Raw genomic sequence first — 23399 nt, forward strand, 5'->3', positions numbered from 1 at the left:
TTCTGGCCCAGTGGTTCTTGAGAAGAAGATTTATTAATGACCCCACCCTATTTTTGTCTTTTCTTGATTTTTCCTATACATTTCCACATTGTTTGTAAAACCTGATTCCCTATTGTGGCCGCCCTAAACCCCCAGGGGTAATGATTTGAACAATTTAGAATTTACACTACACAAGGATGCTTTCACATAAGTTTAAGCTTTTCTGGCCCAGCTGTTCTTGAAAAGAAGATTTTTTAATGACCCCACCCTATTTTTGTCTCTTCTTGATTGTCTCCCCTTGTAAGGGCCCTTCATTTAAACAGTTTGAACTCCCCTCCACCCAAGGATGCTTTGCATTAAGTTTGGTTAAAATTGGCCTAGTGGTTCTTGAGAAGAAGTCTAAAATGTGAAAAGTTTACAGACGGACGGACAGAAGGACAGCTAGACAGAATGACGGATGGACGGCAGACAAAATGTGATAAGAAAAGCTCACCTAAAGACAATAATGTATTTTAGTGTAGTCTACCTGCAGGCCACATTATATTATAATCAAAGTACAAGAGGCCCATGGGCCACATCGCTCACCTGAGAACTGTAGCTTAGAAAAAGTAGAAATTGGTTTATTATTGAAAAGTTAAAATCCAAAAGTAATCCCATGATCAATCATGGATTTGCTATTCTTCAAAGAATTTTCCAATATATTTCTATGTAAAACTTTGGTCGGCCATTTTGGCCCCGCCCTACCCCCTGGGGTCATGATTTGAACAAATTTGAATCTACATTACCTGAAGATGCTTCCATATAAATATGATGAATAATGGCTTTGTCATTCTTGAGAAAAAGAATTTTAAAGAATTTTCCTATATACATGATATATATTTCTATGAAAAACTTTGGTCGGCCATTTTGGCCCTGCCCCACCCCTGGGGATCATGATTTGAACAAACTTGAATCTTCACTTCCTGAGGATACTTCCATATAAATTTGATGAATTATGGCTTTGTCATTCTTGAGAAGAAGATTTTTAAAGAATTTTCCTATATATTTCTATGTAAAACTTTGGTCGGCCATTTTGGCCCCTCCCTACCCCCGGGGGTCATGATTTCAACAAAATTGAATCTTCACTACCTGAGGATGCTTCCATATAAATTTGATGAATTATGGCTCTGTCATTCTTGAGAAGAAGATTTTTAAAGAATTTTCCTATATATTTTTATGTAAAACTTTGGTCGGCCATTTTGGCTCCGCCCTACCCCCGGGGGTCATGATTTGAACAAACTTGAATCTTCACTACCTAAGGATGCTTCCATATAAATTAGATGAATTATGGCTCTGTCATTCTTGAGAAGAAAATTTTTAAAGAATTTTCCTATATATTTCTATGTAAAACTTTGGTTGGCCATTTTGGCCCCTCCCTACCCCTGGGGGTCATGATTTGAACAAACTTGAATCTTCACTACCTGAGGATGCTTCCATATAAATTTGATGAATTACGGCTCTGTCATTCTTGAGGAGAAGATTTTTAAAGAATTTTCCTAAAACTTTGGTCGGCCATTTTGGCCCCGCCCTACCCCTGGGGGTCATGATTTGAACAAACTTCAATCTACACTACCTGAGGATGTTACCCCATAAGTTTCATCTTTCCTGGCACAGTGGTTCTTGAGAAGAAGATTTTTAAAGAATTTTCCAATATATTTCTATGTAAAACTTTGTTCGGCCATTTTGGCCCCGCCCTACCCCCAGGGGTCATGATTTGAACAAACTTCAATCTACACTACCTGAGGATGTTACCCCATAAGTTTCATTTTTCCTGGCACAGTGGTTCTCGAGAAGAAGATTTTTAAAACATGCCACCAAATTTTCATTAATTCCCAATTATCTCCCCTTGAATGAGGGCGTGGCCCTTCATTTGAACAAACTTGAATCCCCTTCACCCAAGGATGCTTTGTGGCAAGTTTGGTTGAAATTGGCCCAGTGGTTCTTGAGAAGAAGTCGAAAATGTGAAAAGTTTACAGACAGACAGACGGACAGACGGACAGACAGACGGACAGACGGACGCCGGACAAAATGTGATCAGAAAAGCTCACTTGAGCCTTCAGCTCAGGTGAGCTAAAAACTGTATTTAGAATAACATTTTGAAAGTATTTCAGAGAAATTTTTATTTTTAGTAACCATGGCAACACTATTCATCAAAATCAAAAACATGATAGAATTATGTGTCTTAGTGTAGTCTATTTGTGTGTTAAGTTATATTGGGAGGAGTAGCATTTTGAAAGCATATTTCACAGAAATTTTTATTTCTAGTTTCCATGGCAACATCGTTCATCAAAATCAAAAACCAATATACAGAATTATGTGTCTTAGTATAATCTACTTGTGTGCCAAGTTATATTGAAATCAGACTAAACCTGTAGGAGTAGTGGCATTTTGAAAGCATTTCTCAGAAATTTATATTTTTAGTTACCACTGCAACATCGTTCATGGAAATAAAAAAAGTTATTTTGTAATAATTTTGTATCTTAGTGTAGTCTACTTGTGTGCCAAGTTATTTTGAAATCAGACCAAAACTGTAAGTGGAGTAGCAATTTGAAAGTATTTCACAGAAATTTCTATTTTTAGTAACTTTGACAACACTGTTCATAGAAATCAAAAACCAATGCACAGAATTATATGTCTTAGTATAGTCTACTTGTGTGCCAAGTTACACTGAAATCAGACCAAAACTGTAAGTAGCATTTTGAAAATTGTTTTCAGACAGATGGACTGACAGACAGACAGCTAGACAGACACATTACTATCTCATAAGCTCTTCTGGTCTCTGACCAGTAGAGCTAAAAATCATCACTTTTAACAAACCAAAAATGGTGCTGTTGTCCAAGTGAAGGAAACACAAGCATTCAAAAATGCCATGGTTTTAAGAACTTTCAACTCTTTTCTCCTCAATCCTAAGATTTTTTCTTCAAAAGATGACTCCCAGGCATACATTTTTAAAACCTAGTGAGCAATAAAAATAGTACAATATAAAAAAAGTACAATATATCAGGCTTATGTTTTCTGAGTTTACTGTATAGGGGAAAAATAACTCGCGGTGTTAATATTCGCTATATTCACGGTGTTCACAAATCCGTGAATTCAAGAAACAGTGAATAAATTTTCAATTAATCTCCATGTTTTATTTGGGAGAAGAGACTACGATAGATTTATATAGGTGTACGTGCAGCCCATGGTCATTTCAGTAATTGCGAGTAGTACTGTCATTCAATTAATTTTAGTTATCACGATTTACTTTAACTCAAATCGGCAGATAATAATTTGTGTTTGTTCAAAAGCTCTTTTAATAGCCAATGCTTCATGTTTCATCAATCAAAATACGTGGGCCATGGGTTTTGATTACCCGTGCCTTACTCATGTTACCACGTGTATTTATTACCTGCATCCTCATACATATTAGTTCATGTAGTTTTTATCGACATTTTGGTTTTAAAAAATCATTCAAATAAATATCAAACTTACTGATGAAGGAAGCGTGGAACGATATTATTTCGCAGAACTACATAAAAAGTTTTATTTCCGTCCAGTCGTTTTTCGCCGCGTTGTATTGAAAATCTCGGGTGCGTATGCACTCATCGTAATAGCATATAGGAAAGTCATTTAACGTTTAGGGACTATTAATAACTGCATTTGTGTTAGTTAATCATTTATAAAATCTAACAATTTTATAATAACCTACCCTGTTGTACGTGAAATAACGCGGACATAACGCGGATTAATGTCGTTTACATGTAGCTATGGTATGGATTAAATGGAGACAAGGGAAGTAACTTTTATTACATGTACATACAAAATTCCGCGAATTCAAGAAACCGCGATCGTGTCAGATGAGAGAAAAACGTGAAAATTACAACCCGTGAAATTAAACCCCTATACAGTATATGGCATTTAGTGATGTACAAGTCTAATATTTTCTCAGAATATATGACAGTTGGCGATATGCAATTTACCAGTCTCAAGTTTTCAGAGTATTTATGATATTTGGTAATCTACTAGTCTTATGTTTTCTAAGTATATACCATATAACATTTAGTAATGTACCAGTCAGTGGTGTAGCTTCCATTAGGCACTTAAGGCATATGCCTACACTTAATTTAAAAAAAAAAATTTAACATATTTATGATTAATAAAGAAAGGAAATACATGTAAATGGCTACATATCATATTCGCTGATATGAATATTAACTAGAAATATGTTCATAGGACATGAAGTATTTTAGTAATACAACATGAAAATTTGTATTAGTGTATGAAATTAGAATATCTTGACTAGCGATGCAGTTGAATTGCTTACATCAGTATGTATCAGCATATAAAGTTTGACACTAATTTCAATAAAGTGAGGTCAAGGTCAAAGGAAATACCAAGGTCAAAAAATGTTGATGCAGTTGTAAAACTCTCATCATTATGTTCCCCAAACGAAGTTGGGGAACATATTGTTTTTACTCTGTTTCTTATTAAGGTCTTCCGTCTTCACGGAAGACCTTATAGTGATTCTACTGTTTTTTATTATTAAGGTCTTCCATTTCAGTCGGAAGACCTGATAGTGATTCTACTGTTTTTTCTTCTCCTTCTTCTTATATTTTTTCCCAAATCTTGTCGGCAAGATTTCTCAGAGATGGCTGGACAGATTTTCATGAAATTTTCAGGGATGATAGAGAACCTAAATACGCCTAAGCGTTTTTTTTTTTCCATTTTTTTAAAATTCACTACCGGTCGTCAGATATGTCAGATTTCCGCTTTTTTCAAAATAATTTTGTCTAAGTCATATCTCAGAAATTTCAACTTTTCTTTTTTGCAACTTTTTTTGCATCACATTATAGCATTTTATTTAAAGTTTCGAAATATATCAATCCCACCGGAAACAAAAATGGCAACTTCTGGTTATAAGAGAAAAACTAGATCATTTGAGTATTTTTCTTTCCCATAAATATTTTTTATAGTTGAAGTATTTGGATTAATTTTTGGATATTTTATTCAGACAGCAAATGTCTACAGTAACGTCAAAAATCTTTTTAAAATTCACTTCCGGTCGCGTGATTTCCTGTCCTCAAAATGAGAATTTATCATAGCCAGATCTCGTAAACGGTAAGAGATTAAGACACCAAACTTCTAGGAGTGGTAGACCTTGATAATTATGCAAAACTATCGGGAATAAGATTGTCAGCCGTCACTTCCGGTCGTCACAGGAAGTGATCAAAAAAATCGAAAATTTCAACTTTTCTTTCATGAAACTCTTTTTGCATTGCATTATAGCATCTTATTTGTAGTTTCAAAATATATCAGTCTCACTGGAAACAAACACAACAACTACCGGTTATAAGAGGAAAACTACATAATTTGAGTATTTTTCTTTCCCATAAATACTTTTTATAGATAAAGTATTTGTAATGATTTTTGGATATGTTATTCAGAGTGCATATGTCTACAGTGAAGTCAAATATCTTTTTAAAATTCACTCTGTCGCGTGATTTCCTGTCGTCAAAATTAGAAATATTCATAGCTAGATCTCGTAAACGGTAAGAGATTAAGACACCAAACTTATAGGGAACCTGGTAGATCTTGATGAGCAGACAAATTCATTTGGGTTAAGATTGTCCGCCGTCACTTCCGGTTGTCACAGGAAGTGATTGAATAAATAAAAAAATTCAACTTTTCTTTATGGAATCTTTCGTAGTAATAAATTATAGCATTTTATTTGTAGTTTCGAAATATTCCAATCCCACTGGAAACAAAAACAACAACTTCCGGTTACAAACTGCATAAATTGAGTAGCATACTATCCCATAAATATCTTTTATAAAAAGAGTATTTGAAATTTTAGGACATGTTATTCAGACTGCAGATGTCTAGAGTAACCACAAATATCTTTCTTAAAATTTACTTCCAGTCGCGTGATTTCTTGTCCTCAAAATGAGAAGTTAATATTAGGAGATCTCTTAAACTGTAATAGATAAGGACACTTAATTTATATGAATAATAAACCATGAAGATTGGACAACAGATCTAGTGTATAATGCGTCCGCCGTCACTTCCGGTCATCACAGGAAGTGATAAAAAAAATTGAAAATGATTTTTATAAATGTTATTATGACTATAATTGTTTAAAGAAACGTCGAGAATCTTTGTAAGTTATACTTATATTCATAAGTTATATATGAGCTTTCCTGTAATCATTGTAAATATTATATATTTTTTAACATAGATAAAAGCTAATTCATACAGATAAATAGAAGAGAACGGAAGACCGTTTTTGTTGCTGTAGCAACAAGAGTTTCTAGTTATTATTAAGGTCTTCCGTTTCCAACGGAAGACCTTCTTCTGATTCTGTTGGTAAAGATTATTATTCTTTTTTTTTTCTTCTACTTCCTAGACACCAACTTTGAAGCCTCATATCTCACTCATTTCTCCATTGATTTCACTCAAATTTTCAGAGTAATTGGAAGTTACTAAAGTCTATCAGAATGCTGTCGAAAATTTCAAAAAGTCACTTCCAGTTTTGAGTTATTTCCCTTTAAACAAAAATTTATAGGATTTCGTTTCCAGACAAAGGCTCAGAGACGGCTAAAGCTGGAGCAGAAATTCTACTGATTTTAGATAATAGAAGGATTGAAGTTGTGCACATCGGTTTTTGTTTTTCAATTTTTCTATTCAAAATGGCGCTATATAGGGGTAAAAAATTATAACGCTTAAAAGAGCCAAAAATTACTCATATTTTGCTTTTTATCTTCTAAACTAAAAATATTTTGTTAAAATATATAGAACATAATTTGTGCAGAATTAGAAAACCTTTCAAATGATATCTCGGAAAAAGGGCTGACCCCTAAATTAAGGGATCTAGAGGGGCCAAAAGTTTTTTCCAGATATCTCAAAAAGTATTGAGAATTTGTTATACATCAAAGAAGCAAAGTTGTTGAAAATCTCTGGTAAAATCTACTGATGTCGTCCTGTGACATCACAAACCGGAAGTAGTCCGAAACTGCATATTTTTGCAGTTTTTGACATGTTTTGGGGAAATATTCGTCACTGGAAGCATGAAACTTAATTTTCCGTCCATCGACGTCACTTCTGGTCAAACAGGAAGTAACAAAAATGGCTTACTTTTGCAATTTTCAACATAGATTTGGAAGATTTAAATCATTAGAGACGTCATTTCTCTTTTTTCAAAAAACAAAAGTTACTTCCGGTCAAACAGGAGGGAAGACCTACTCGTTGCTTTGCAACGAGCTTTGCTCTAGTTATTATTCTTTTTTCTTCTGACCAAATTTTGTGCAGGCGATTTCTCGTAAACCATTCGGTAGATTTCAATGAAATTTTTTAGAAATTATAGGACATTATATGAATTTTATATAAAATTCCGTTCTTTGGAAAATTCGGTTCCAGTGCTAAGATATGGGCAATTTCCTGATTTTAAAATGCATTTTTGTCTTTGAATGTTCTCGAAAATGGCTCAAGATATTCACTGGAGACTTATTGGAGACGATAGATCATGAGTTATAAGATGTGCAATTTTGCCTTCTTTTGCGTCGTCGGTACTTCGGGTCGCTACAGGAAGCAAATTAAAAATGTGCAGTTTTTCAACTTTTTTGTTTTTCAACATTTTTCTTTGATATAATTAACATTAATGGAGACCCTACTGGAAAGGCGTAATGAATAATTCATTTTAGAATTGATCAATCCACACACTAGATATTCGCACTTAAAAATCTGAAGTGGGTCCAAGATGGCGGCTGTCTCCGTAAACTCCGCCATTAGGCAAGTCGGGGTCTAGAGGGTCAGCTGAGCGTTTGGATGAACGAAACTTCTACCATAAAGATCAATGAAATGAAAAGAATTCATTGGATTGTCATGTCGCAATTACGTTGCAATTCTGTTTCAGATTATAGTTTTAATCTGAGATTTCCTCAAAAGTCTATTAAAATTGCTTTTGTCTAAATATTTTGTAATAAATGCAAGTTATTGAACATAAATAGTATCAGATTCCTTGACCATTGGAGAGTGAGAGTTTTTTTTTTTCAGTGAAAGATTCCAGTGTTTCCATGAATCTGTAACTAACCAGAAGAGTCCTTATTGGGGGTAAACAGGATACAAAATTCGTGGAAAATCTTACCTAATCCAATGCTTTAATGTAACTTGGCCATATACGATATTTTATTTGTACCATGTAATAAATATACTTTCTAAAACTCGAAATCCCGGTGTTAAGAACATACATTTCTAAATTTCATTGAAGCTATCATATCCATTCAATAGGTCAAACATTTCAAAGAAATAACTTTAAGAACTACTCGTGACGTTTGGTGCGAAATAATGTATTGTGACCTGACTTACCTAGTAGACAAATGACAACAGAAGTGCAGTAATAGTAACCATTGGCATGCCTGTATATGGAGTTGTAAGGGATAAAAAGTTGAATACATGTTGAATAAAAGAAAGTAAACAGTATCATTTGTTCATCAGTAATAGATTATCTCTCCTAAGAATTACTCTTAAAACTCAAGTAACAAATTCCGATGTGATATTCTTGGGCAAAGTTTTGCAAGCTAGCTCTCACTTTATAATTCCACACTGAATTTGAAAAAAAAAAATGTTACAGTAATTAATGTTAGAATTAAAAAAGGCAATCTCGGGATATCACATTTTAAATTCAAAGCGGGTTTCCGAAGGTGTCATGGGTATCGTTTTCACGCCGGCCACCCAGGTTCAATCCCCCGTATGTCCGATTTTTTAAAATCACTTTTTCATTTTGATTTAACGTTGTTGTTTTCTCAGAATCGGACAGAAGACCTCTATTTGCTCGCAACGAGTTTCATTTCTAGTGATTCTACTGTTCCTTATTATTATCATTATTTTTTTGACTTTCTAATTTTGTGCACGCGATTTCTCGGAGACTACTGGATAGAATTACATATAATTTTCAGAAAAGATGTGTCGTAACATGAACTTGACCTATCTGAGCGATTTTTTGGAAATTCGCTTTTGGTGCCAAGTTACGGGACATTTCCTGATGTAAAAATGACATTTTGTCCGCGGTTAATCTCAAGAATGGTAAAAGATAACAACGTGAAATTTTCAGGGATTATAGATCGTGATATTCACTATCCAGGATGCAACCTTTCGTTCGTTGTCAGTACTTCTGGTCGTTACAACAAGCGAATTAAAAAAATCGTATTTTCTAACTTTTTTATTTTTCAATATTATTCCTTTCTTTTTGAAATGCTAATAGAGACCATTCTTAAAAAGGTAAATATATAATTTGTTTAAATATTGGTAAATTTCAACTCTAGATATAAGCATTTAAAAAACTGAAGCGTGTCCAAAATGGCGGCTGTCTCTGTCAACTCCGCCATTTCGCAAGTCGGAGTTTATAGAGGCAGCCGAGCATTTGCTTAAGCAAAACTAACATAAGGATAAATGTTATGTAAAAGACTACTTGGATTGTCGCGTAGTAGTTACGTTGCAATTCTGTGTCAAACTCAAACTTAATCCCCATTTCACTGCTTTAGTGTTACTTGGCTAAATACGATATGTAATGTGTCAGTGTGTTAAATATACTTTCTAAACCTCGAAATAAGATATGGGCGATACCAAAGTTCTATTTTTTTTATTTCATTGAAGCAATCACACCTATTTAAAAGAACACTACAAAGAAAAGACGCGAATATATTTATTAAAATTGTCTGGCGCAAAATTATGAATAGTGACCCACTTTTCATAATTCTAAGACTGATGTACTGTTATAGAAGTATAAACAAGTAAATTAAGAGCAGAGCTCCAAATGGCGTAATGGATAGCTTGTTGGATTTTCAAGCTGGCCACCCAGGTTCAATCGCCCGTGTGTCAAATCTTTTTATCCACATTTCAGCTCAATTTTACATGGAATATTTTCTGGAATGGGACGGAAGACCTCTCGTTGCTCGCAACGAGATCATTTCTAGTTAAGGTCTTCCGTTTCCAACGGAAGACCTTATTGTTTTTGTTTGGTTTCTTTTTCTCTATTATTATTTTTCTTCCAACCGATTTTGTGCAAGCGATTTCTCAGAGATGGCTCGTCCGATTTATACCAGCCTTTCAGATCTGAAAGATATTCGATTGATCTTGATAAGTTTTTTTGCTTTTTGATTAAATCACTTCCAGTCGTGAGATATGGTCGATTTTCTGATTTTCAGAGGGTCGGCCTTGTCCAGGAAACTCCTCCGAAACGACTTAAGATATTGACTTAAGATTTTCAGTGAAAGTAAAGGAAGGTTTAGTGAATTGCAATTGGGTCTCCAAATCTTTCTAGCGCAAAAGGCGCCGGAGCTCGGTAGGGCCCGAAAAAATATCTCAGAAACATCTCACAAAAATTGACACATTTTGTTTAATATCTTCGTACCTAATCATATTTTGTCAAAACATATAGAAAAAAAGTTGTGCAGAATCACAAGACCTTACATTTGAAATCAAGAAAGAGAGGCTGACCCCTAAAATTAGGGGCTCAGAAGGGCCAAACGTCTATTATCTTTAACTCGTTAACGATCAATATTTTGTAATACATTACTGAAGCAAAAATGTTTATCTTGACGATTTGCAACTATACATTATAAACTTATGATCATATGTTACGTAATTGGGGGTCACAAGGGGCCAGAATGTTAAATATTTAAGGTTTTATATCTCGAAAAGGGCGAATATTTTGATAAGCAACATTGAACAAAAGATGGTCAGAATAATGTTTTAAACAATATGCATACTTCAAATTTTTGTAAAACGGCCCCATTTAGGACTTGGAGGGGTAGCCCCTAAATATTTCCATTCAGTTTATCTCCACAATGAAAAGGAATCTCTGAATAAGTGTTGAACAAAAAGTCTTTGAATTCACAAGATCTTTCATTTGAAATCAAGAAAAAGGGGTTGACTCCTCAAAGTAGGAGAAGTCTTTCATCTTTAACTCTTCAATGATCATTTTTTGTAATGCATTACAGAAGCAAAGATATCCATCTTAATGCTTTGCAACAAAGTTTTATGAAATTTTGATCATATGTTGCGAAATAAAGGGGTTGCAAGGGGGCCAAAATTCTATATTTTGGATGCTTTACATCTCAAAAAGGGGGGATATTTTAATCATAAGCCACATTGAACAAAAGATGCTCAAAATATTTTAATATAAATCCGAAAAATCAAATTTAATGATGAAAAACTTTGTGTCATTCTCTTTTTACTAATATCTCAGTCAAAATCAAATCTCATCTTATCGAGAAATTCAACGGAAGACCTACTCGATGCTCGCAACGAGATCTCATCTAGTTAAGGTCTTCGGTCTTCACGGAAGACCTTATAGTGATTCTATTGTTTCTTATTAAGGTCTTCGTCTTCACGGAAGACCTTATAGTGATTCTATTGTTTCTTATTATTAAGGTCTTCCGTCTTCACGGAAGACCTTATAGTTATTCTACTGTTTCTTATTCTTATTATTATTAGGGCTTTTTGCTTTCGGCGAAAAGACCTATTGTTTTCGTCTTTTTTATTATTATTATTATTATTATACTTAGCACTTTTTTTGCTCAGCGTTTAGGGATTGTCTTTAAAAATACCTATTTTATTTTATAACCACTAAATAGCAAATGTAAATGTCTCCCGTCTAAAACAAGATAAACTTCCGGTTAAGTCACTTCCGGTTTATACTGAAGAAAAACTAAAATTTCTACAATACCCTATATCATTTTTATTTTTGATGTCTACTCTCTCAAATTCAAAATATAAATTCTAAAGAACTAACACTATAAAAAAGTGCGCGTACATGATTTTAGACCACAGATACTTTTTGAGATATGAGACTTCAAACATTCAAGAAGGGGGGATGAAATTTTTAAAAGTCACAATAACATTACTAAAATTATTTTGAGCATAGAAACATGTTAGAACTAAAGAGTAGAACAAATACTACAAGTTTCATATCAATCAGAGCAGAACTTTTTATGGGTCTTTGAAATGTGTCTACGGGAGTTTCTATGTTAAATTGAAATCAGGCATCACATTTTCTCTTAAAATGGTCAAGATAATTTTATGAAATTGAAAGAGTAAAATGACTTTGATATTATCCCAATCTGTTTGGATTATAACAAGAGGCCCATGGGCCACATCGCTCACCTGAGAAGCTTTGACCATTCTAATCTTTACCAGATTTCACCCTTGTTATACATAATGCATCCCCACCCTACCCCACTGATCATAATTTAGACATTTTGAAATCTACACTACCCCATGATCCTTCCATGGGCACATATGTTTCAGCTTTTTTGGCCCAGTGGTTCCTGAGAAGAAGATTTTCAAAGATTTTTCCTATATATTTCTATGTAAAACTTTGATTCCCTATAATGGCCCCGCCCTTCCCCCGGGGGTCATGATTCCTACAATTTAGAATTTACACTACCCCAGAATGCTTCCACATAAGCTTCACTTTTTCTGGCCCAGTGGTTCTTGAGAAGAAAATTTTCAAAGATTTTTCCTATATATTTCTATGTAAAACTTTGATTCCCCATTGTGGCCCCGCCCTTCCCCTGGGTGTCATTATTTGAACAATTTAGAATTTACATTATACCAGGATGCTTCCACATAAGTTTCAGCTTTTCTGGCCCAGTGGTTCTTGAGAAGAAGATTTTCAAAGATTTTTCCTATATATTTCTATGTAAAACTTTGATACCCCATTGTGGCCCCGCCCTTCCCCTGGGGGTCATGATTTGAATAATTTAGAATCTACACTATACCAGGATGCTTCCACATAAGTTTCAGCTTTTCTTGCCCAGTGGTTCTTGAGAAGAAGATTTTCAGAGATTTTTCCTATATATTTCTATGTTAAACTTTGATTCCCCATTGTGGCCCCGCCCTTCCCCCGGGTGTCATTATTTGAACAATTTAGAATCTACATTATATCAGGATGCTTCCATATAAGTTTCAACTTTTCTGGCCCAGTGGTTCTTGAGAAGAAGATTTTCAAAGATTTTTCCTATATATTTCTATGTAAAACTTTGATTCCCCATTGTGGCCCCACCCTTCCCCCGGGGGTCATGATTTAAACAATTTAGAATCAACACTATACCAGGATGCTTCCATATAAGTTTCAGCTTTTCTGGCCCAGTGGTTCTTGAGAAGAAGATTTTCAAAGATTTTTCCTATATATTTCTATATAAAACTTTGATTCCCCATTGTGGCCCCACCCATCCCCCGGGGGTCTTTATTTGAACAATTTAGAATCTACATTATATCAGGATGCTTCCACATAAGTTTCAGCTTTTCTGGCCCAGTGGTTCTTGAGAAGAAGATTTTCAAAGATTTTTCCTATATATTTCTATGTAAAACTTTGATTCCCCATTGTGGCCCTGCCCTTCCCCCGGGGGTCATTATTTGAACAATTTAGAATCTACACTATACCAGGATGCTTCCATATAAGTTTCAGCTTTACTGGCCCAGTGGTTCTTGAGAAGAAGATTTTTTAATGACCCCACCCTATTTTTGCCTTTTCTTGATTATCTCCCCTTGTGAAGAGACTTGGCCCTTGATTTTAACAATTTAAACTCCCCTTTACCCAAGGATGCTTTGTACCAAGTTTGGTTAAAATTGGCCCAGTGGTTCTTGAGAAGAAGTCGAAAATGTGAAAAGTTTACAGACGGACAGACAGACGGACGGACGACGGACAAAATGTGATCAGAAAAGCTCACTTGAGCCTTCGGCTCAGGTGAGCTAAAAATGAAAAACAAAAAATTAAGGGATTTCTAGGGGCCAACATTAAAAACAGACTTTTTTCCATAACTTTTTTATTTCTCAATGGATTTTCAAACAGTTTTCAGATATGAGTTCAGCATTAAGAGGACAGTCTAAAAATTATGGGCCGTGGGGTCACTTTTTGACCCCTAACTGCAGTTTTAGAAACCTGAAATATTGTACTTTGAAGTCATTTAAAAAATAATTGTGTAAGAGTTATCTACTTTTTGCCAGTCTGTTAGGAGTCTAATATGCTCTCTATGTTTCAATTTTGGTATGCATATGTGGAGTACTTCCGGTTTTATGAGTCTGTTAAAATTGCCTATGGAGATTTCAATGTTAAATTTGAAATCATTCTTGTTCCATCTCAAAAAGTAAGCAAGCAATTCTTGTGATATTTCACATGGAAAATAACTGTTCCATTGTTCTCAGGAGATTATATCATGAAAACAAAATTCCCTCAAATAAAAAGGATTTTAGGGGTCAGAACAGAAAATAGTTCTTTGCCTGTAGCTTTTTTATTTCTCAATGGATTTTCAAACAGTTTTCAGATTTGAGTTTAGCATAAAGAGGACAATCTAAAAATTATGGAACGTGGGGTCACTTTTTGACCCCTTATAGGAGTTTTGAAGAACTGAAATATCGTAGTTCTAAGTAATTTTAAGAGTAATCCTGTAAGAGTAATCTCCCATTGAAAATTTGTTTGGAACCTAATATGCTCTCAATGTTTCAAATTTGGTATGCATATGTGGAGTAATTTCGGTTTTATGAGTCCTTTAAAATTGCCTATAGAGAATTTGAAATAACGCTAGTTCCATTATCGTAAGAGGGAAGGGACGAATTCTCGTGATATTTCTTATGGATAATGACTCTGGCATCATGGAAATATGATTCCCTTAAATAGAAGGGATTTTAGGGGTCAGTATAGAGAACTGTTTTTTCTTTGTACCTTTTTTATTTTTCAACCAATCTTCAAACTAATTTTTGTTACGATCAATCAAAAAGAGTGTAATTTAAAAATTATTGTCCGTGGGGTCACTTTTTTTTTATCTCTTTAGGAGTTTCATATGATTGAAGAAGAGCATTTTTTGCATGTTTTAAAAAATCATGAGAGTTATGTTTCTTTGAGTAGCAACTGATGGACATAGAGACTCGTTATCCTCCCAACTCAGTACCGATCTCAAAAGAACTTTTGTTATTTTGAATCTCAAGAATTTTCAAGACCAGGTGAAGTTTCAGCTTTCCAGGCCCAGTGGTTCTTGAGAAGAAGATTTTTAAAGATTTGTTCTATATATTTCTATGTAAAACTTGGATTCCCTATTGTGGCCCCGCCCTACCCCCCGGGGTCATGATTTTAACAATTTAGTATCTACACTACCCAAGGATGCCTCCACATAAGTTTCAGCTTTCCTGGCCCAGAGGTTCTTGAAAAGACGATTTTTAAAGATTTGTTCTATATATTTCTATGTTAAACTTGGATTCCCTATTGCGGCCCCGCTCTACCCCCGGGGGTCATGATTTTAAGAATTTAATATCTACACTACCCAAGGATGCTTCCACATAAGTTTCAGCTTTCCTGGCCCAGTGGTTTCTAAGAAGAAGATTTTTAAAGATTTGTTCTATATATTTCTATGTAAAACTTGGATTCCCTATTGTAGCCCCGCCCTACCCCCGGGGGTCATAATTTTAACAATTTAATATTCACACTACCCAAGGATGCTCCCGCATAAGTTTCAGCTTTCCTGGCCCAGTGGTTCTTGAGAAGAAGATTTTTTAGTGACCCCACCCTATTTTTGTCTTTTCTTGATTATCTCCCCTTGTAAGGGGACTTGGCCCTTCATTTTAACAATTGAAACTCCCCTTCACCCAAGGAAACTTTGTACCAAGTTTGGTTAATATTGGCCCATTGGTTCCTGAGAAGAAGACGGACGGACGGACAGACGGACGGACGACGGACAAAATGTGATCAGAAAAGCTCACTTGAGCCTTCGGCTCAGGTGAGCTAAAAAGTCGTTGTTATTTATTATACATGATCTATACTTTTATATACCCGAGAAGTTATTAAAGATGAGAAAAAGCGATTCTTGGATTTTTGTGAAATACTAGTACTCAAAGCGTTAACATTATGTGAAAGTTACGCGTTTCTGTGTGAAATAATGCTACTCTAAAAAACATGATACAAAAACATCTGCAAAGATCTGTTGATATGTTGGATAAAGTATACGAATGAACACAATTTTATGCAATGCTATATGATTATATGTATGTACATGCAACCTTACATATTTTCCTTATAATTCATAAAACATAAAATTACTGAGTATGTAATTGTTTTGAAGCCCCCCCCCCCCTCTTGATTTAGATTCGGAGACATTCTTGCAAATATACGCCTTTGAATTATAAATTCGTTATACAGTTAAATCTGAAACATTTGGTTATAATTACCATTAACATGTATACAGAATTCATATTCTATAATAGTAGATTTTTCATTACGCAAGATACTGAAATTTACATGTCTGAGAGAGAGAGAGAGAGAGAGAGAGAGAGATATTCCCTTTTAATCCCGATTATCCTATCCATTTACATATAGACAAAAAATCAGTTCTATATCAGTTGTGCTCATTCTTTATTAAATATTTTCTGATTTCATAGTCCGTCATAGTCACTCTCTGTATATTTTTCTGCTTAAGATGTATCACATGAAGTGCACATATATTGACCTGTTAATTCAAAATCACCGGACGCCGTATGCATTGCAATGAAGTTGTTTGAAATGATCTTTAAGAAAATCTGATGCAACAAATTTGTGAAATGAAAAATAAAATAAAAACATGGCTAGAGCATAATATATCTGTATTATGGACTTCCATAGTGGGACGTGGAGACCGGTCCTTCAGATGAGATCGTTTAAATGGAGGCCCCTTGTGTCAGATGGTACTGGCTCAATGCGGCAAATTATAGGAAACATTTTGCAGTCTCCACCGGTGAGTGGAGGCTTTTTCATGTGAAAATTCTCGAGAGGGACGTTCAACAACATATAATCAATTAATCGATTGCTGACTGATTCCTGTAATTGAATATTCTTTCTACTGGCAAATCTCGATATCATTACTTTAAAAATCAACGACTTTACGTTTAATGTGGTACTAACTTAGTTCATGACATTTTTATAAAACCATCACAATTGTGCCAGAACATAAACACAGTGAAGTTTATGAGAGTACGGTGTTCATCCGTCTGTTGGTTTGTCTATGATATACGTCTAGCTCTTATGAGTGCCAAAATGCATCAGAACAAGATTGATCATGAAATCAAAGTACCTTAAGTACTGAAAGACCTTTTTAGCTCACCTGAGCCGAAGGCTCTCAAGTGAGCCTCTGATCAAAATTTGTCCGTTGTCTGTCATTGTCGTAGTCGTTGTCGTTGTCGTAAACTTTTTACATTTGCATCTTCTTCTCAAGAACCACTGGGCCAATTTCAACCAAACTTGCTACAAAGTATCCTTGTGTAAAAGGGATTCAAGTTTGTTCAAATGAAGGGCCACGCCCTTTTCCAAGAGGAGATAATTATGAATTAGAGAAAAATTAATGGCATTATTAAAAAATCTTCTTCTCAAGAACCACTGGGCCAGGAAAGATGAAACTCATGTGGAATCATCCTCAGGTAGAGTAGATTCAAGTTTGTACAAATCATGACTCCCGGGGCTAGGGTGGGGCCAAAATGGCCGACCCAAGTTTTACATAGGAATATATAGGAAAATCTTTAAAAATCTTCTTCTCAAGAACCACTGGACCAGGAAAGATGAAACTCATGTGGAATCATCCACAGATAGTGTAGATTCAAATTTGTTCAAATCATGACCCCCCGGGCTAGGGTGGAGCCAAAATGACCGACCCAAGTTTTACATAGGAATATATAGGAAAAATCTTTAAAAATCTTCTTCTCAAGAACCACTGGACCAGGAAAGATGAAACTCATGTGGAATCATCCTCAGGTAGTGTAGATTCAAGTTTGTTCAAATCAAGACCCCCAGGGCTAGGGTGGGGCCAAAATGGCCGACCAAAGTTTTACATAGAAATATATAGGAATAATCTTTTAAAAATCTTCTTCTCAAGAACCACTGGACCAGGAAAGATGAAACTCATGTGGAATCATCCTCAGGTAGTGTAGATTCAAGTTTGTTCAAATCAAGACCCCCGGGGCTAGGGTGGGGCCAAAATGGCCAACCCAAGTTTTACATAGGGATATATAGGGATACTTTTAAAATCTTCTTTTCAAGTACTTCAAATCCATGATTAGTGATATCTATATGGAATCATCCTCAGGTAGTGTAGATTCTAGTTTGTTCAAATCATGAACCCCTGGGGGGATAAAATTCAAGCCCCCCCCCCCCACCCACCTCAGTAAACTTTCAGTTTTGATCTGATATGTGCTTTTTCCTAGCTGATGTGCTCAGGTGAACGCTGTGGCCCCTGGGCCTCTTGTTCCAGTTTTTTTCCTTTCAGAATACATATGATATCTATGTTTTTTGCACAGAAAAAAGCAAATTCTGAACGGAAGACTTATTTGTTGCCATGGCAACAAGATTCTAGTTATTTTTCTTCTTCCTGGGCTCTTTTTTGTCTGCGAATGATTTCGTAAACTACACATCCAACTAAGGTGAAATGTTTTTAGGGTCAGTAGACATGTTATGTAGATTTGCGTAATGAAGGTCATTTTGTGCGCACGTGCTTCCAAGAGCGCGCTCGTGCATCACGAGAAATGATCAATATAACTGATATAGACTAACTTTCTCAATTTTTGATGAAATGCGTTGAAACTCATATTATAAGGATATATTAGTAGTATAGACAAGACGACATGGTCAAAATAGCAAGATCTCACGCGCATGCACGTGCGCTTTTCTCTGATTGGCTAAAACTAAAGTCTCAATATCTTTCTCGTTTTTTAACGAAACCCTTTGAAATTTTAAATATAGCCATGCACGAGGATATCCTACAAAATGATATATTCCAATTATGTTGTTTTGTGGTGGTTGCACGTGCGCTGCAATCTGATTGGCTTAAATTTAAATAGCTATAACTCCCTTGGTTTTCAACCAAACAGGATAGGATTTAGAACATAGATAGATATAATGGACTTCTACAAGACGGTATGGTCACCATGCACATGCATACATGTGCGTAAACGCGCACTGCGATCTGATTGGCTGAAACTTTAAACAGCTATAACTACCTTGGTTTTCAACCAAATGGAGTGGGATTTAGAACATAGATAGATGTAATGGACTTCTACAAGAAGGTATGGTCACCATGCTCATGTATGCACGTGCGTGCATGTGAAATGAGTAAAATCAAAAATGCACTTGAATGAGCGTATTTTTAATACTTTTCGATTAAATACTTTAATACTTAGTATATCAAAATATATAGTCAATTGTGTATACAAGGATATGATATAAAAAAGACAGAATAACATTTTAAAATTTCGCACATGAAAATTCTCATGCGCACGCGTGCAATGCTAAAAGAAAAACTCTATGCATTTGAGATTTTAACAACATTTACCCAGAAGTGTACCAAGTTCATTCAAATTTTAGCATTGCACGCGTGCGCATGAGAATGCATGTGCGTAATACCCATATCATCTTGTCTACACAATCTATATATTTTTCTTATTTAATGAAGCTTACAGGGAATATGGCACCAAAAGGGAGTTGGGGAGCATTTGGGGAACATCTGTAACGGTCCCCGTTACAATTAGCACTAGTTATGTATAAGCTTATAAGTTGAAAAAAATATTATAAATGGTTTCTTTAAAACTGTCTTAAAAACAATTTGATAAAAGTGAAGTAAAGGTCAAATAAAAGGTCAAGGTCGAAAATGTTGATGCAGTTGAATTGCTTGCATCAATATGTATCAGCATACAGTAAAACTCGTTTAGTGCGAACACAGATATTGCGAATTCACGGATATAGCGAAGTCATCTTGGATCCCCAGCTATTCAAATTTACTGAATTTCTTATATGGTTATAATGAATTACGGATATAGCGAAGTAATTTCAAAGGTCCCAGTGACTTAGTTATAACCGAGTTTTGCTGTATGAAGTTTGACATTAACCCTAGTCCTGCAGGTCGTCGCTTTATCGACGACCCAGATAACACCATCACAGTGCCGGTCGTCGATAAAGTGAGAGCCGCCATGTTTTCCATTCTGTGCCGGTCATCAGTATATCGACTTTGCACACATGACGTTTTCTTTCGTATTTTAACCAATGAAATAAAGGGAATCCATTCATTTCAATGTTGTTTACTAAAAATAGATAGATTTTCCAGTAGTTTAATGATATGATTGGCTCTTGATGGGAAATTCCTGTATGTATTCTTAGAAAATGAAACTTGGTGATCGCGTGCTTTGGGGAAAGTTTGAAAACAAGATGGAGGTCGCGGAGAAGATGCTCGATAGAAATAGGCTTTTACAGTAATAGCAGGCAGAAAATAAATGTTTTATTAAGTAAAATATATCTAAATTAAGCTTCCGATGAAGAATTCTGATGATTTGATTCCATGGACATGAATATTACGTGGGAGCAATAACATTGATGCGCGTCCCCAGTTTCAAAGGTGAAAAAAATCGATACAACTGTGTCAAATGATCGCAAACTGATTGACAATCAAAGTTTATTATTTCTAATAACTGTTTTGAAGACGTTTTGGTTAAAAAAAAATACTTTACAGGGCTCTACATTAACTTTTTTCCCTACTTGTCCATTCGGACAAGTGACCAAGATATTTACTTGTTCGAACTTCAACTCCACTTGTCCGAAAAAATTTTCATTGAATATCTTATTCTGTCAACTTGAAAACTATTACATAAATGAAATTAAACGTGCTTGATTTATTAGTCTTGTTATTGATAAAAAAGACAAACACATATAAAACAAAATTTTATCTACACAACCTGACCTGACAACAACATAAATGTTTGCAAGTGAATCTGTAATTCAATCAGATTTATTCCAAATTGGCAAACATCGCAAGATCCACGCCATGCAATGGTATGGATGCAATTAGTGAATATCGATCCCGATCAAGTGTAAACTTCAACTTACATAGCGATTGATATCGGGATCGAAATTCGGGTTTATGTACTGCTTCCGTTTGTATTCGATAAACTTATCAATTAAATCAATAGTTGTTTTTTTATTATTATTCAAAGACTTCTTTACATGAAAAATCACTTGTCCAATCGGACGAGTGCCCAGCAATATTCACTTGTCCGTAATTGTTTTTCATTGGTACCGGACAAGCGTTAATGTCGAGCCCTGCTTTACGGCAGATATATTCACGAAAGAAACGGAGCCACAAAATCGGATTTCCATGTCCATTAAATAGATGTCAAAAAAGGACTTGTAGCAATAATAATTTTATGTTTAAAAATGTGAAAGTATATCCAGTAGTAACATGAAGGACTCTTACAATATAGTAGTTGCAAAAAGCTACTTTGAAATAAATAATGACATTAAAATACCAATAATTTCTTATTTTAAATATTTTAGATGTAAAATTTTAGTTTAAAGCTTTTGTAGTTTTTTACTGAGTTGAAATATTAAAAAAATTTCTTCACAATTTTCTTCTTTTGTTTTTTCTGAAAAAAAGTTGTGTAGATTGTTATAAGAAAAGTCAATTATAAAATGGTGATAATTAAGATAATCTACAGCATATGCAATTTGAGAGAAATTTATAAATCAGCCTGGCACAGTCAGCGGCTGGAGCTCCTTATCAGCTCGGCACTCAGAGATGCTGTTATCTATAGAATCCCTGGCAGGACAAGGGTTAATTTCTTCAAATTGAGGTCAAAGGTCAAAGGAAATGCCATGGTCAAAAAATGTTGATGCAGTTGAAAAGCTCTCATCAGTATGTATCAGCATATGAAGTTGATAAAATATTATAAATAGTAACTTTAAAACTGACATAAACACAATTTGAAAGTGAGGTTAAGGTCAAATGAAAGGTCAAGGTCAAAAATATTCATGAAGTTTAACACTAATTAAAGCTTTTAAAAGCTTCCAATCTAAGAACAGATATGAGTCAAAAATCCACAGATACTGTTTTTACTCTCTTAGTAAATGGTCAAATCTTTTTGCTTTTGTTTCATTTTGTATCTCTATATGACTTCTTTACCCTATGTGAAAATAAGAAAAAATAAAATATAGGACGCATATAAAAATAACTTAAATATCCTAAAAATTTTAGAAAAAAAGAGAAAATTCAGATTAGCCAAAATCCATTTTTGTATACTTATATTTGTGTCAATTTGGTAATATAATCTTATAGACCCTACATGGTAATATCTTTTTATGCAAAAAAAACCACATTTAATCTTTTGAAATAGAAGACCCTATCACATGATTGGATGCATTCATTTTTGGGAGTTGAACTATGTTCATTCTCCCTTGGTCATCACACATTTAACATGCACAGTAATTTGTGTTGATTATATAGAGCCGAAAGCGAGGCTACTGTGTCAACCAATTTACTCCGATGATATTCAACAGAAAACATGCATAAACATCTGCCACAAACAGTTCATGTCATTTTCTCCTGAATTGATCTAATTTTTATAATTTGAAATGTAAGTAAATGTAATGATAAAGCAATCTTATTTTGAATATTAGATTTTGTTCAAAGTAAAACTAAACTAGGGCTTATTGTAACGGGGACCGTTACAGATGTTCCCCATACGCTCCCCAACTCCCTTTTGGTGCCATATTCCCTGTAAGCGCTATTTAATAAGACACACTTTATGCAATTTAGACTTAAACAACGTTTTCCCAGAAGAATACAAAATATATTTAAATTTCAGCATTGCACGCGTGCTCATCTGAATGCATGTGCGTAATGACCATATCATCTTGTCTACACTATTTATATATTTTAATATACTTAATATCAAATCAATTAATCAAGAAGTATTAAAAAATACATTCATTTAAGCGTATTTTTGATATTACTCATTTCACGTGCAAAACGTGCATGCACGTGCATGGGGACTATACCTTCTTGTAGGAGTCTATTATGCCTGTCTATGTTCTAAATCCCATCCTGTTTGGTTGAAAAACAAGGGAGTTATAGCCATTTACAGTTTTAGCCAATAAGATTGCAGTGAACGTCCATGCACGTGTTTTCACGACAATTGTTATATATCATATTGTAGTACATCCTAAGGTATGTATATATTTTAGATTTCATAGCATTTCGTCAAAAAACAGAAAAGATATTGAGATTTTTGTTTCAGCCAATCAGAACGAAGCGCATGTGCACGTCCGTGCATGTATAAGCATGATGACCATACCTTCTTGTAGGAATTCATTATATCTGTCTATGTTCTAAACCCCATCCTGTTTGGGTGAAAAACAAGGGAGTTATAACCATTTAAAATTTAAGCCAATCAGATTGCAGCACACGTGCATGCGCGTGTTTTCAAGAAAACTGTTATATATCATATTGTAGAACATCCTAAAGTATGCCTATATGTTAAATTTTATATCAATTCGTCAAAAAACTGAAAAGATATTGAGATTTTTGTTTCAGCCAATCAGAGCAAAGCGCACGTGCATGCACGTG

General features: G+C 34.7%; 1 protein-coding gene across 3 annotated transcripts in view; it reads right to left on the minus strand.

Annotated features, from left to right (window-relative positions):
• The window catches only part of LOC134279700 (multidrug resistance-associated protein 1-like), a 333553-nt gene that overhangs the window by 158756 nt on the left and 151398 nt on the right, over positions 1 to 23399 (minus strand). The window contains exon 12 of one of the 3 annotated variants that reach the window (XM_062762125.1): positions 2836 to 2973. The exons of the other annotated variants lie outside the window; for them this stretch is intronic. Within the exon in view, the coding sequence (XP_062618109.1) occupies positions 2836 to 2973 (138 nt within the window). The remainder of the gene's footprint in view (positions 1 to 2835; positions 2974 to 23399) is intronic. 3 annotated transcript variants of the gene reach the window in all.

This window comes from Saccostrea cucullata, unplaced genomic scaffold (genome assembly GCF_032062105.1).
Source record: "Saccostrea cucullata isolate Sc308-1 unplaced genomic scaffold, CSIRO_AGI_Scuc_v1 ctg515, whole genome shotgun sequence".
In the NCBI taxonomy this organism is placed as follows: Eukaryota; Metazoa; Mollusca; class Bivalvia; order Ostreida; family Ostreidae; genus Saccostrea; species Saccostrea cuccullata.